The sequence below is a fragment of the Mixophyes fleayi genome, chromosome 12, assembly GCF_038048845.1.
Source record: "Mixophyes fleayi isolate aMixFle1 chromosome 12, aMixFle1.hap1, whole genome shotgun sequence".
In the NCBI taxonomy this organism is placed as follows: Eukaryota; Metazoa; Chordata; class Amphibia; order Anura; family Limnodynastidae; genus Mixophyes; species Mixophyes fleayi.
In genome coordinates this window covers 32,382,649-32,396,681 of record NC_134413.1, presented here as the reverse complement: position 1 = coordinate 32,396,681, position 14,033 = coordinate 32,382,649, and the positions used below count along the sequence as shown (strand labels likewise).

Sequence of the window (14,033 nt, the reverse complement as noted above, 5' to 3'; positions counted from 1 at the left end):
CCACCCTGCAAGCCCGCTGCCTAGGTGTGGTCCTTGACTCTCAACTATCCTTTGTTCCCCACATCAACACTATATCTAAATCATGTTACATATAAAAAAAATTCACACATCTTACACAAGACGCTGCAAAAAACGTTAATTCATGCACTGATCTCCCGCATTGACTTTTGCAATTCCCTTCTTACTGGTCTTCCCCCAAACAGACTCAAATCCCTACAACCTATTTTGCATGCAGCGGCCACACTAATTTTCCTTGAAAATCGTTATTCCTCTGCTGAGCTACACTGGCAGTCTCTACATTGGTTGCCTGTTTTTTACCGAATCCAATATAAAATTCTTCTACTGTACATCAACAAAGCTGCACCAACATACATCTCCTCACTTGTCTCAAAATATCTCCCAACTTGACACCTCCGATCTGCGTCTCTCATCCACTCTCATTACATCCTCTCATTCCCGGTTACAGGGCTTTTTTTCGAGCTGCACCCACTCTGTGAAATTCCCTCCCTTGCACAATAAGACTTTCCTCTGGTCTACAAATGTTCACTGAAAACCCACCTGTTCAGGGAAGCTTATAATATTTCTTAACCTCACTAGGCTGCCCTATTACCAACCTTTATACAATTCACACAAAACAGCCCTCTGACCACAGGCCAACATTGCATTGTGTCTGGATCACATAGCATACAAATCACACTGTAGCCTTTGCAATCTGGCAGGACCAATATGCAGTATGAAGATTTAACCTCATGTATCTGACTCCCATTGACCTATAGATTGTGAGCTTACAATCTATAGGTAGGTACAATCTACCTCTTTGTCTGTTTTACCCAGTATTGTTTGTTGCGGTTTGTCACCAATTGCAAAGCGCTACGGCATTTGCTGGCGCTATATAAATGATGTGAGCACTACAACCAGCAGTGTGTTAGACCACTGACCACTAGTCCCGGCATGTGTGGGCAATAACCTCCTAACATTTTTCAATATTGCAAAGTATTACTGCCCCCATCCGGCTAATTCTTCCCAGAAAATGTTGCCAGTCGTGTGGCATTAAGAACAAGTGAATAGTTACCTCTGAAATGTGACAAAGCAGCAAGTCTTGTAAGCACTAAGACATTTTCTTTGGTCACTCCACAGTCTTCACATTTCTCTGCAAGAAGTTCTGTTGCACTTTTGCATTGCTGGTGTTGGCAGTACTGAAGCTATTCTAGCTCTCTCAGTCCTTGTGAAGTGCCTGCAGAGCGTCTTCGCTTGCTAAGAAAACACTATGGCAACATCTTTGGTAATTGTTGTATGCCTGTTGTATCTCATCAAGCTAGAAGTGCATTTTATTTCGCATCTTCAGTGACTGGTAAGAGCTCAGCCTTGTACCATTTTGACTTGAGTTTTTAAGGCAGCAGATGAGATCCACTCATTCCATCATGTCTCATAGACCTGAAGTTGTGTGCATTTTCCACTATAGTCGTCCATCATTGCTCTGAATTCCACAATGTTTGAAATATTAAAACCACAGCCAATAGTCTGTGCAAGTGAAGGAGTCTTAAAGGTACTGGTTTTGTTTGATGGAATGGTAAAATATTCTATTTTCTCCAGAGGTGTAACTCTTCTGGCTTGTTACCATAGCCTTCCCGTTTCTCAAAGCGTCTGACGGATGTACACACATTTACCAATATCTGATCTGACCCGGTTATAGAGATGTTGCATCTGTACAATGCATCTGACATTTTTAATGGTGAATTTTACTTCATCTAGGATTGTGTGTTTCAAAAACTTCCAGAAACCACTGTTTATGTCCGGTGGAACAGGCTCCGCATAGGCTTGCAGTGTTTTTGCCAGGTTTGGTTTTGTCGCACTTTTGGCTCTATTTTTCGTGTGTCGCCATAAGTATTTTCTTGCAAACAAAACTTGCCAAGTGACACGCTGCACGAAACCTTTGGAAACTGCTTCTTTTCTTGCTTGCATGGAATCGGAACCCTATGCCCTGATCTTGTTTTCCTAGGACTTGAGTGCCATAAGTAATTCTGTGTGGATTTTATTTTTATACCGCTTTCCTGTAATTGTATCTTATCACTGCTGGTGTGTGAACCACACTCCTGAATTGTCAGGGTATAATGTTATCCAGGCTATAAGAGTTGCCACCAGTGCCAGTGGATGTTTATATGCAAACCTAAAGACTAGATCATAACCCACTGTTCCTACCTTCCTTTTGGCCGGAGAAAGCTGTCAGTCTCTCTTTTTAACTCCTGTTTTGTGTATTCCAGAGGGGAAACGGTGATTCCCCTTTTTCTTCTGGCACACTTCGCAGCAAGGTAATCCTACTTCCCCCTGCCACTAGCAGTAATGTTAAAGGTGTTTAAACCCCTCTGGGCTGGTTTACATGCAGGCTGCATGAATCAACCCAGATTGGTTAAAGGGACAGGAGGAGGGATTACCTCCTGCTAAGACAGGTCTCCAAATGTGTATTAAAAACGGCACTGTTTTGTATTAAAAGTGGTCCTTCTTTCATCTGACATGATCACTGGTACCTTTTTTTTAACCAGTGTAAGAGCAAATAAGCATCACTTGCTTCAAAGACCTGCTTGGAAACTTCTCTATCCTGTGACCTACAGATTAGACCCAACTCTAATCCTTTCCCGGCTGTTCTGAGGTTTGGACCCAGTACCACCGCTCTGCCCGCTACCCAGCAGCTCTGGCCAGTGTGATAGGCCAGGGTGGATCCATCTATAGCAACCCTGATCTATAGGACGAGGTCAGGGGTACGGAAAGAGGGCACACTTGGGATAATGTAAGGGAACGGTGGCAAAGCAAGCCCATCCGGTTCCCAGCAGCAGACAGGGTGGCATAGGTGGTCCATCCTGTCACAGAAGGCCTCCTTCATTAACCTCATTTTGTTTCCGCACTGCAGCTGAGGTCCCTCTAGTGTTGGTGTGTAAACGGGCTAATGTCCCCACAAGTGCGCACACACAGTCTTTCACACACACTCTACAATTCATTTTTTTCAGCCAATTAACATACCAGAACGTTTCTTGGACTGTGGGAGGAAACCAGTGCACCTGGGAAAAACACACAAATTCCATGCAAAGGGTCTGGTTGGAATCAAACCCATAACGCAGCAGTGGAATCCACTGACTCATCCATTTTTTATTTTTTTTTAATCTGTTTTACCAGTTCTAGATAGAACATATAAAGTGCATATTTTTTATTTTTATTTGTTTTTATAAATGTGACTGCCTCTAATTTGCAGGCATCATGTTGACGCTGGGAGATCACTTAAGATTGCAATTACTCTGGGTAATCTTGTGTGTATTGAGGGTAGTACTGGCTGGACAGCCCATCCACACCAAACAGATGTAAAGTTTACACTACAAGGTTAAGTTTTGGGTAATTTTGATTTCATTTACAGTTGTACATTTAGACCTAAACATGACCATTACACATTTATTAATATATTAAATTCTACACCTAAATGTCTCAATGCAAGTACTGCATTCTTTACTGAACTTTTTTTTTTTTTTTTTTTTTATTTAGTACTTGTCTCCTTTCCTGGGTATTTGGCAGCTAAGATTGTTCATTTTGTGTACAAGAGAGTAGGACATTAAATAACAAGTTTGTAAACATTGACAAACTTCCCTTTTTTTTTTTTCAGTGGATGGAAGAGTCCAACAAATTAGCTGAGTCAGTTGAACTGTGGCTTTACTGGTTTTATTAGATGTGGCCTGATGGTTATCATGTGTTTACATAAGTGTAAAGAACAAATTGGAGCATGATTGCTAATGTACAGCAATTGCCATCTTAAAGCTCCAGTCAGTGGTCAAAGTGTAAATTTAGAAGTGCTGATATGGAACTTCTACTTTGAAACGAATGGCTGGGGGCCGCCTAGCGCCCCCCCCCCCCACCCCCTGAAGGTTTAGGGATATTGATAGTGGTATTAATTTTAGATACACTTTAACACTATACAGTATAACAAAAAAACCTATTAAATGATAGGCTATCCTGCCTGTGTCTAATTACCTTTCCTCTGTGTCTCTCCTGTCTCCTTTGTGTACTTACGTTTTCCGTCATCTCTATTATAATAAACCTATCCAAAATATCTCCCTATTATCTTCCATGTTACACTTTATCTTTCCCTTATCTGTTTCCTTTCTGTGTTCCTATGTGCCCCTATCTTCATTGCAGGTATCTCTCTCCTGTGCCTCACACCCTGCTTCTCTCTCTTCCCTTATTCCTTTTATCCTCTGTCTATCCCTGTTCCTGCTCCTATTATTCCCTCTGACTAGTTAATTCACACTGTGCCCTCATTCATTACTCTGTCACTCTCCGTTCTATACTTTTTTTTTTTTTCTTTTTTTTTTTTTTCTTTTTCTTTCTATGAAGTTTCTTCTGTCTTCACTTCCTCTACTTTTCTGTGTTCTGACTCCTCTCTGCTCCTTGCACCGTTCTTGCTAACTGTTGTGCGTGACGTCATCATGTTCCGACAGTCAGAATGGAGCAGGGAGCCGCCGGATACAGCACCAGTAAACGAGCAGGCAGGGAAGGCAGGCAGAGCGCCTCTCAGGCATAACGTTCCCCCGCTTTGCCTTCCACCGCTTACCGCTGGTCCTGGCTGTGAAGAATTGGGGCGGAGAAGTGCTGTTATGTCATACTGGCACATACCGCCCCACAGCTTCTGCTTCATACAGCAGTTGTTTCCTCCAAGTCTGTTCATCTCAGACTGAAAGACTTGGGCTATATGGACCAATAAGAAGCTGTCAGCATATTTAGATTGGAGCTCTTTATTAATCCTCCCTTCAAAGTGGCAAACTAGATTTTCTCTTTTTTTGGGGGGGGGGGAGACAATTGCTGTAAATTTAGTGGAGAAATTTCTGATTAGGACATGCATCACTAATACAAATCAATAAAAATGTAGTTAATGCTGTATTTTAAACTGATTTAAAGCTATTGCGTTATAGTTGCCTACTTTTCCGGAATGTCCGGGAGACTCCCGAATTTTTGGGAGTACTCTCGGGAGAGCAGGGCAACCTCCCGCGTTCTGTCCACTTCGTTGGTGAAGTGGGTGGGGGCAGACCTAATTGCGGCATCCTGGCCCCTGCTATAGTAGCCAGAAATTGTAAAAAAAACGGATTCACATGACCAAGGACGCACCAACGAGACCTCCACTCGAGGAAGTTGGCAAGTATGAGCCCCAACGCTAGAACATGTTTTATTGCTGCTACAAACGCCTTCTCCGCCTTACTTAACAGAGCTGTTACTTGTCCACAAAGGGGACTCTGATGGTTTGGGAGAAACTCACGCTTGCAGTTCTGTGATGTTCCAGGGCTCATCCTATAATTTGGATGTGAGCTTTTACAGATGCTGTTTGCCAACACAGGTTGCCTTCTCCCAAACAGAGGTCTTATTGGGGGGAAGGGAAGTTTATTCCATTTACCATGCTGATATTTATTAAACAAAGCTGACTTTTTAGAAAAAAACCTCTTGCACATGTATTGGGCTTAGGTGTACCTGTACACACTGCATATTTCAACCAATTACCAAAAACTATGACCCTTTGTCAGGTGAGTGATGCAATTTTTGTTTTCCTAAAGCTCACAAAGCCTTGCAGGATAAAGGGATTACAAAAAAAGGAAAATGATGTGAACAAGAACCTGTTTGTTAATTAACATTGAATGCATAATCTTCACTGAGCTCACTGGATATGTAGCATGTGCTTAAGCTACTTATCCTGAAACATGCTAAAAAGATTTTGGCTCTAGCTCTTGAAACAAGAGGACATTAATGGCAGAGTTAGCCAGGACGCCCGCCAGTGTTATTTTGCCGAGTCTGTGCAGGGATCTTTACAATATTAGTATGTGATAAACTGGTTAGGATAGCAAGGCCTTTGTGAAAGGAGTTATTCAGTTCTTATTGCCTATCTGAAAGCTTTATATGGTAAATCTCAGACTAATCTTTGCCAGAAGTTTTTACAAGTAATGATCACAACATAGAGCTGATGGATGTAAATGAATAACCTTGCAGATTGATATTTATTTAGTTAGGATAGGTGTGAACAAGCCCTCATCTGTAAACCATATGAAGCGTGAAGCAGGGTCCTCTTACTTGTCTGTATTACCCAGTGTTGTTTTAGTACTGCGTTATTCCCCAGTTGTAAAGCGCTGCAGAATTTGCTAGCGCTATATAAATAAATGTTGATGAAGGCTATCTTATGTACTAGTTATCACCATTGCATTCTAAAACGTAAACCATATGTTTAAAACGCAATATAACCAACTGCCCATGCACGTGCGAAAGTCATCAAAAGCGCATGACCAACACTTTACCCAATACATCTTAACACATTTTCCCAATGTGTATAAGCCCTGACAGTTTCGGTCAACTTTGTTTTTGGTTTTTTTCCTTTTATAGAGGCAACAGTAAACACCAGATCCTGATATTCACTGTGTTTTGTATTGAGCATCCTAATTAATTTTAGTGCCTTTGTAAGGTGACACACAGGCCGATGGCTGACATCTTTCATATATGGGCAGCACTGTGGCTTAATGGTTAGCACTTCTGCCTCACAGCACTGGGGTCATGAGTTCGCTTCCCAACCATGGCCTTATCTGTGTGGAGTTTGTATGTTCTCCCCGTTTTTGCGTGGGTTTCTTCCGGGTGCTCCGGTTTCCTCCCACAATCCAAAAACATACTAGGAGGTGAATTGGGAGCCATCAAATTGACCCTAGTCTGTCTATGTGCATGTATATTAGAGAATTTGGACTGTAAGCCCCAATGAGGCAGGGACTGATGTGAGTGAGTTCTCTGTACAGCGTTGTGGAATTAGTGGCGCTGTATAAATGATAGCAGCATGCACAATAATGGTCTGCTCAGTCAATGTTGAGGGTGCAGCTGTGCTGGGGGAGTTTGCCTCCATCTCACCACACACCATCTTGGTTAAATGTGCATTATATGTAGTGCAATGGGAAGAGTGATCATGAGGGAGACAAGGGGGGAGGGTTAGAGGTAATAAGGCATCTGTAACTTTGAGTGACACTAAAAATAACATGTTGGGAATGTTTCAACAAAATGAGTGAACTGAAACTAATGTTTGAAAAGCATTCTGAGTTTCAGACCACGCAAACTGCATAACATTTGGGTTATTACCAGGAAACATGGTCATTTAGGGGGTACACACTGCGGCATTGTGCTAATTGGGCAACATTGCTGCAGATTTCACAGCGTCAGTTGCCAGCATAAGTCAGCTAGTCCTTTTTTAATGTTTAGTAATCCTTTTAACAAATGCAAATAAAGAAACAAATTTAGGTCCTTCTATAAAGGTATTTTACTACAGGTGTCCATGTGAATATTTGTAGAATTGATATGTAAATACCTCCAATCAGTGGTTGAACTGGGGGTGTATATGGTGGTATGTCATACCGCCTCTTCTCCTATAGTCTTCAATGTAATACTATCAAATTCCTTCCTTTTTACATTCCCATTTTCTGTACAGCCACTTTTTTAAATGTCCACTTTGACCACTACTAACAAATAGCTTACACTTTATTGGTAGACGGAATAAAATCTGTTGATCTGGAAGCGTCACTTAACTGACAGCCAGGTGAATATTTAGTTTTTTTTTTTGTTGGTTTGTCTTTTTCCTCTCCAGGGGGGTGAACTACTGAGAGGAAATAACTGGAGAGAAGTAGAAATCTGTCTTTGCTGAAAAGGCAAACCCCATACATCTAATACTTGTTGAGGTGTTGGCCCTTTCAATCATTTTATTTAAAGTAAATCTTCTTTTTGTTTTTTTTTTGTAAATCCAAGTTTTATGTTTAAACAGATCAGATGACTAATTGTACTAACATTCCTGTTTTTGTGCGTTAATAAATAATGAATGGCCATAGCAGATGTGTATGGTTGGCCCCGTCGAGCACACAATAGTCTGGGAAGCTCTGAAACAAACATCTGTTCTGTCCTCTTTCTGTAGAAACACATTCTTGCTTTGTTTTTCGTTAACACTTTGTATTGTTTTAGGAAATTAGTTTGATATATTGACAAAATGTTTGTTTGTTTTTTTTGTTTGGTTTTTAAAAAATCTACACTTTTTTTTTTTTTTTTTTTCTTAAAGCAGAAACCGTTTTTCACGCATAGTTAAGTATCGGAGCAATTTAACAAATACCTAATGCAGGAGATATCCTAGATATCTCCTGCACTAGGTTAAATATTGCATTAAACCGCAGTAGCCATAATTCTCAATGGGGACAGCGGTCAGGGCCAATTTAATGAGCTCTGAAAAGCCTAGCTTTTTGACCCTTGACCCCAATAGCTAACGCCAAATAAAGATGCTGTTAGCTGCTCTTCCCTATGGGGAGAGCTTCGCAGGAGAGGGATCTTTAGGCAAAAAGGTCACATTTGGTTTTTACAAGCTTGTGATATCACTATGTAACACTACCTGGTGTATTATGTTAGTGGGGTAGGGGGTCCGTTCTTCCTTTCTAGTGCTAAATACTTTGCAACTATTCAGTTAATCCCAGTAAACCAACATCATTAGGAGTATCAGCTTTAGTACAAATAATTGAGAGTTTAAGTGGCATAAAACTGGGACTCATGGGAGCGTTGCCTCTGGAGGTTTTTCTATAGTGGTGAGGGTGGCTTCTGAATTAATATATTGAGTCTGCTATGTAGTGCATCTGTTCATGTAAAGCACTCTGAGCAAGCCCTCCTTGTTCTGCAATGCTTTTTGAAAATATGACTCAAGGATGAAATATTCACAGTATCAATGACTTCCTTTGTACTTCTGCTTCAGGTCTTCCCTTTGTCAGAACACGCTTTGTTTTATTGTAGTGGTTAAACTGTGTGTGGCAGCGGAATTCCCAAAATGCATGTTTAGACTTCCAAGTCTACAATGTCTAAAACCTATACAAAAACCCTCCTAAAAAAGTTCACCTTGATTTTCATCCCTGTTTACCTCTGTCACAGATCAGTTATTGTATAGTATAGCACCAAACTAATCTACCTTGTCTCTTTATTCTTCATGCAAAACAAGTCTCGTCAGCTGCCCCCGAAGAGTAGACGTGTGTTTCAGACAGGATAATTTAGTGACCTAATACAACATTGCCTTTAGCGTTTGTGTTTTTCTCAAATATGCTTTCCATATTTACTTTGTGCTATGAAAACTAAGCTTTGGTAAAATCGGATATGTAACTACTTCTGTCTCCCACCTAATCCTAGTCTTTTACTCCCGCCCCCCCCCCCCCCAGCTCCCAGTCTCAGCCTCGCCTCTCCCCATTATATTGTAAGTTCCTATAAAACTGTTTTATTTGCTCCCATTGTGTCAACCTTGTATCATGCCTCCTGTATATTTTGTGCAATAGTTGTTTTTTTTGTATAGGATACCTCACATGTTCTCATGTACAGCTTAATTTCTTGTCATTGCATGTATGCTTCTTGAATATCCTATGTGGGCTTTGTTTTGTATTTCACCTGTTGGTTTTCTAAGTTTTTTTTGTACTATGGACTTTCCCACTGTACGGTACTGTAGTATTTTATGGCCCCTTATAAACAAACGTTAATAATCCTTTTGTATTTACACCATGTTTTGAACACGTTGCCGTCTTAGTGTGCTGACTGCATAGGGTGAATCGTCCAGTGAATGGACATTAAAATGCAATTGAATATATACCATCTATGTAAGTTGGTCTGTTGTCTTTTGTTATATTAAAGTAAAATCGCCTGATTTACTGGACTTGTTCGCATTTGCTGGCTATCTGCGTTCAATCACTGGGAATTTCTGCATTTCCCCTGTGTTTTTTTTTTTTTTTTTTTTTTAATTGTGGTACAACTATTGACTACTACAATCTTTAAATCCAAAATTCCTTTTATAAGTAGACCTAGTAATGATGGTACGTTTGTGACTCATTTATTGACTTGTACTTGCTCTTTGTGTGCTTTCAGAGGCAGATATTTATTTGTACTTCTATATGACTAGATTGTGCTCTCGGATGAATTTTGTATCCAAAGAACAGTTTTATGCTGGTTTTTGTTCCACCGCAACACAACTGAAAAACTAAGACAGGGTGCTTAGTAGAGCATATAAAAGTCCATATTTACCGTCCTGCAGTGTACAGAGGCCAATTTGGTCTACAGTGTCCAGGTTTGCTGTACATATGGCTGCATGTGGGCAGTTTGAGATACTTCTGATCATTAGTCACATCCTAAAATGATCTCGTTACCCACACTGCTAAGGCTTTTCCTTTACTTTGTAGGTACAATGGCTGCCTGCCTAATGGAGACAGAGGAAGACGGAAAAGTAGATTTGCACTCTATAAGCGGCCTAAATCAAATGGTGTCACAGCCAGCACCGTACATGTGTTTTCAACTCCACAGGCTTCTAAGGTAGGTGACTGTTTATTTCACCATGACACATTTATTTCTGCTTGCCTTAATAGACAAATGTAATATCGAAATACCAACTGAGTGCAGTGGCCCTGCTTTCTGTACATTAATATGATTGTGTAACTGTGCCCTGATCAAAAGATCTTGAATTCTCTTTCTGTATTAACCCAGAATTCCATGTAATCTCTCTTGTAGATGCTTTGTAGCGCTATGTTCATGTTCATCACCAATATCTATTTTTACTTGGTGCTTTTTTTTTCTGTATTTTTCTTTTCCTTTTCAAGGACCATTGTGGTTATTAAAAAGGGAAAATAAAGAAAATTGCAGAAACTAATGTCAATGTCACCAAAGATCCAACAGTACATTATTGTCCTATTTGTGGACCCCATGCAGCCTTCTGCACTCGCTCTTATTCTTTGAGTTGCACAGTATCAGTCAACAGTGTTTTTGTTTTTTTGTTTTTTGTTTTTTTTACCCCCAGTAATCTCCTCTGTTGCTGAGCCTTCCTCCATATAACTGGACATTACTGCTACGGCCTGTACTTTGCATTTGCCAATCATAATGGTAGTTCATGAGGACCTTTGTCCATGTAGAGATGAGATAGATGGTGACTAATGCCAAAATAGGGCAGCTTTTCAGGATCAAAAGTGTAGCAGCCAGATAACAAAAGAAGCTCTCGAGCTTGAAAATATCTTTGAAACTCCAGTATGAAACTGAAAAGCATAAAGAAAAATACAATAGTGTACAGTGTGTGACCGGATGGGCTTACTTCGCTACCCAGTCTGTTGGGGGAAGAGGGATGTTTTTCTCAGTCAGTAACCCACCTCCCCTACTGCTGTCACCTTGCCACCAGATACTCGCCAACTGCGCAATAGTTGTAAGACTATCTTGCTGCCACCACTAGGCTCCATCACGGTACCTGGAACCGCTTATTTCTGGTATAGCTGCTACAGCGCCTCTTTGCTGTGGGTTAGCTGGTACCTCCTGACCGCTTACCATGAGTCAGGACTGCTGGGTAGCGGGCAGAGCATTGACAGACTGTGGGTTCAACAGAGGACTGCCGAGGAATGGATTAAAATGTAAGCTCTTATCTGTTGGTCATAGAAAACGGACAATAGGCATCATGCAGACTCTTCAAGAACTGATATTTATTTGCTCAAAGGGTCTGTACAAGAACCATTACACACTAGTTGGAGGTACTAGTGATAATACAGAACTACAGATGTTAAAATACATTACATGGTCAAACAGAGCTCTTTATATACTGTTTCTGACACACGTTGGCAGGGGGTAAACCAGCCCCCTTTACTACCTGGCACAGTAAAGTCTGATATATTGCATTCAGTGATTAGCATTGGGATGTAATATGTTCTCTAAACTTGTAAATTTAGTTTGAATTTAAATCCATCAATTTAAACTTATCTGTGATTTCCTAAATTACCTGCTGTTAGGCTTTCTATTTCTCGAAGACACAGAATAACATTCTAAAGACCCCTTCCTGTGTGTTCAGGCTAAAATGTCTTGGTCACTTACAAATTAAAGCTCTAACATGGAATGTCTACCGGTGAACTTTATAAGGTGTCTATTGCGATGCCCGTATGATTATCGGGGCTGCTTTATCGTTACACAACAGTTTTGACTTAGCTCATAGTAACAGTTCGAATTCTACTTCATCCATGTGTAAATCCCTTAGAGTTCAAAATTAATTAAAAAAAAAAAATAATAAAAAAATGCATTCTTCATCTTTACAGTTTGCTCACAGAAAATATATAGAATGCACAATCTCCTGGAGGTGTTTGTGCGGTCTGCAAGGTTATATATTTTACAAATTCTTTTCAACTGATACTGAGTCTTACCTCAATACGTTTTAAAACCTCATATGCAGTTCTGTATTTTAACTTTACATAGTAGCCTTTATGTAGTAATGTCTTCAGAATTCAATTTTTATTTGCTGGAAAGAAAAGTTATGGGCAAACTGAGGGCAGTTCAGTGGCCACGTGGGTGGTCCTGTAACCTAGAAAAGGGCTGCACATATTACCCTTAATAAGAGGCATTGTAAACGAGTGTTACAAGCTATAACAAACAAATCTGACCATAAAGTAGGAAGAAGCTTGGGGGGGGGGGGGGCTGCTGAGAAGCCACAATACACCTTTACCTTTACCTATTCCTCGAACTTTATCAGCCTTATCTCTTCTGTTTTGGTGCTGCAGAAAGCAAAATCTGGTTTTAATGGCTTGGGATGGAAACCAGACTTGTGCTGTGGGAGTAGACTTTCTATCTTACCTTGTGCTAAGAAATTATAATGTCTAATTTATTTCCTTAATCTGCGTTCCTTGGTACAGGATATCCCAACATGTAAATAACATTGTAATGACATGAAACATGACTGAGCAGCCCGTGGACCCATAAGATTATCCATAATGGTATAGAGTGGGGTTCTTAACCTTATGGGTCTTCACCTAACAAAATGAGCTATCAAGTCTTTTAGGTTTGCAAAGAGGTTAATGGAGAAATCTTATCATGGGCCAGCAACAAATACACTAATTATTAAATAGTACATTTTGGACTTTGGCAAATTAGCATTTTATTTTAGCTCTAGAAAACTGTAGTTGCATGTGTTTGTGGTGCCTTGTGTTATGATCACTGACCGAGTGCAGTATAGTAAGGTCATGCAGGTGCAAGGGGCACTTTGAGATGTCTTATTTAGGGCTACACATCTATTATATTTTTTTTTTATTTTTTTTTTTTTTAGTACTTTGGCTGAGATGTGAATTTTGTACCAACCTTAACTGGGTTTAAGTTTCTGAATTCATTGGTGCATTGTTGATCTTTGACACATGTATTCTAGATTTTATGTTTGTGTGTATATTGAGAGATATATGCAACGGAAAATACAGATGTGGCTTGCAAGAGGGCAGATATACGTTTGCTGACACCCAAACTGATAGTTACATTCCGCTCTAAAGCACGTCCTTAATTTGCAGATAAAAGGAAATGCATTAATAAAAACAAACTTGCCTCTGAAAGGTGAGGCACGCAACAGTATGGTATAAGCCGTAAGAGTTCCACGCATTTGACCTCTAGCTGTAGAAGATTCTGCAGTTCTGAATTAATACTAGTGATTTAATATATTTCACAACATTCCGCAATTCTGTACAGTGGGAAGGTCAAGCAAATGTTGGCGGTAATAAAGTACATAACTGGAGACAAAGGAAGTGAAGGCTTACCTTGCAGGAGCTTACAATCTAATAGTACTTCTGGAATGCTTTTGAAGTAAACAAGTCACTTATTTCCGTCATATTTAGTTACGTAATCTGAGTTTCTTATTCTTCTCAGTAGTTGGACTTGCTCTTCAGCCACCCAGAATATTGATTATGTGGTGGGGAAAATAAACTGCTGTCTTTCTTCACTTCATCTATGACTGATCAGCAATGCCACACGTGTTTGTTGCAAGCATGTCAGCGCTGGGGAATAATGTGACTTAGAGCTGAATGTACCATCTGGTTAGGTATAGATGGGGAAATACCTGTCTGCGTTGTGTGTAGAAACACACAACGCAGTACATACAGTGCTTAAATATAAAATGTATCAATTATTATGTGCAGACTTGACTTGCTGTATTTATTTCTATTAACATAGGTGAGCGCTATATAAAGTCTGACTGTCAT

At 40.1% G+C, this 14,033-nt stretch overlaps 1 protein-coding gene across 1 annotated transcript in view; it reads left to right on the top strand.

Moving 5' to 3' along the window:
- PELI2 (pellino E3 ubiquitin protein ligase family member 2) overlaps positions 1–14,033 on the top strand; it is a 48,306-nt gene that overhangs the window by 16,170 nt on the left and 18,103 nt on the right. The window contains exon 2 of the mRNA XM_075192870.1: positions 10,236–10,365. Within this exon, the coding sequence (XP_075048971.1) occupies positions 10,236–10,365 (130 nt within the window). The remainder of the gene's footprint in view (positions 1–10,235; positions 10,366–14,033) is intronic.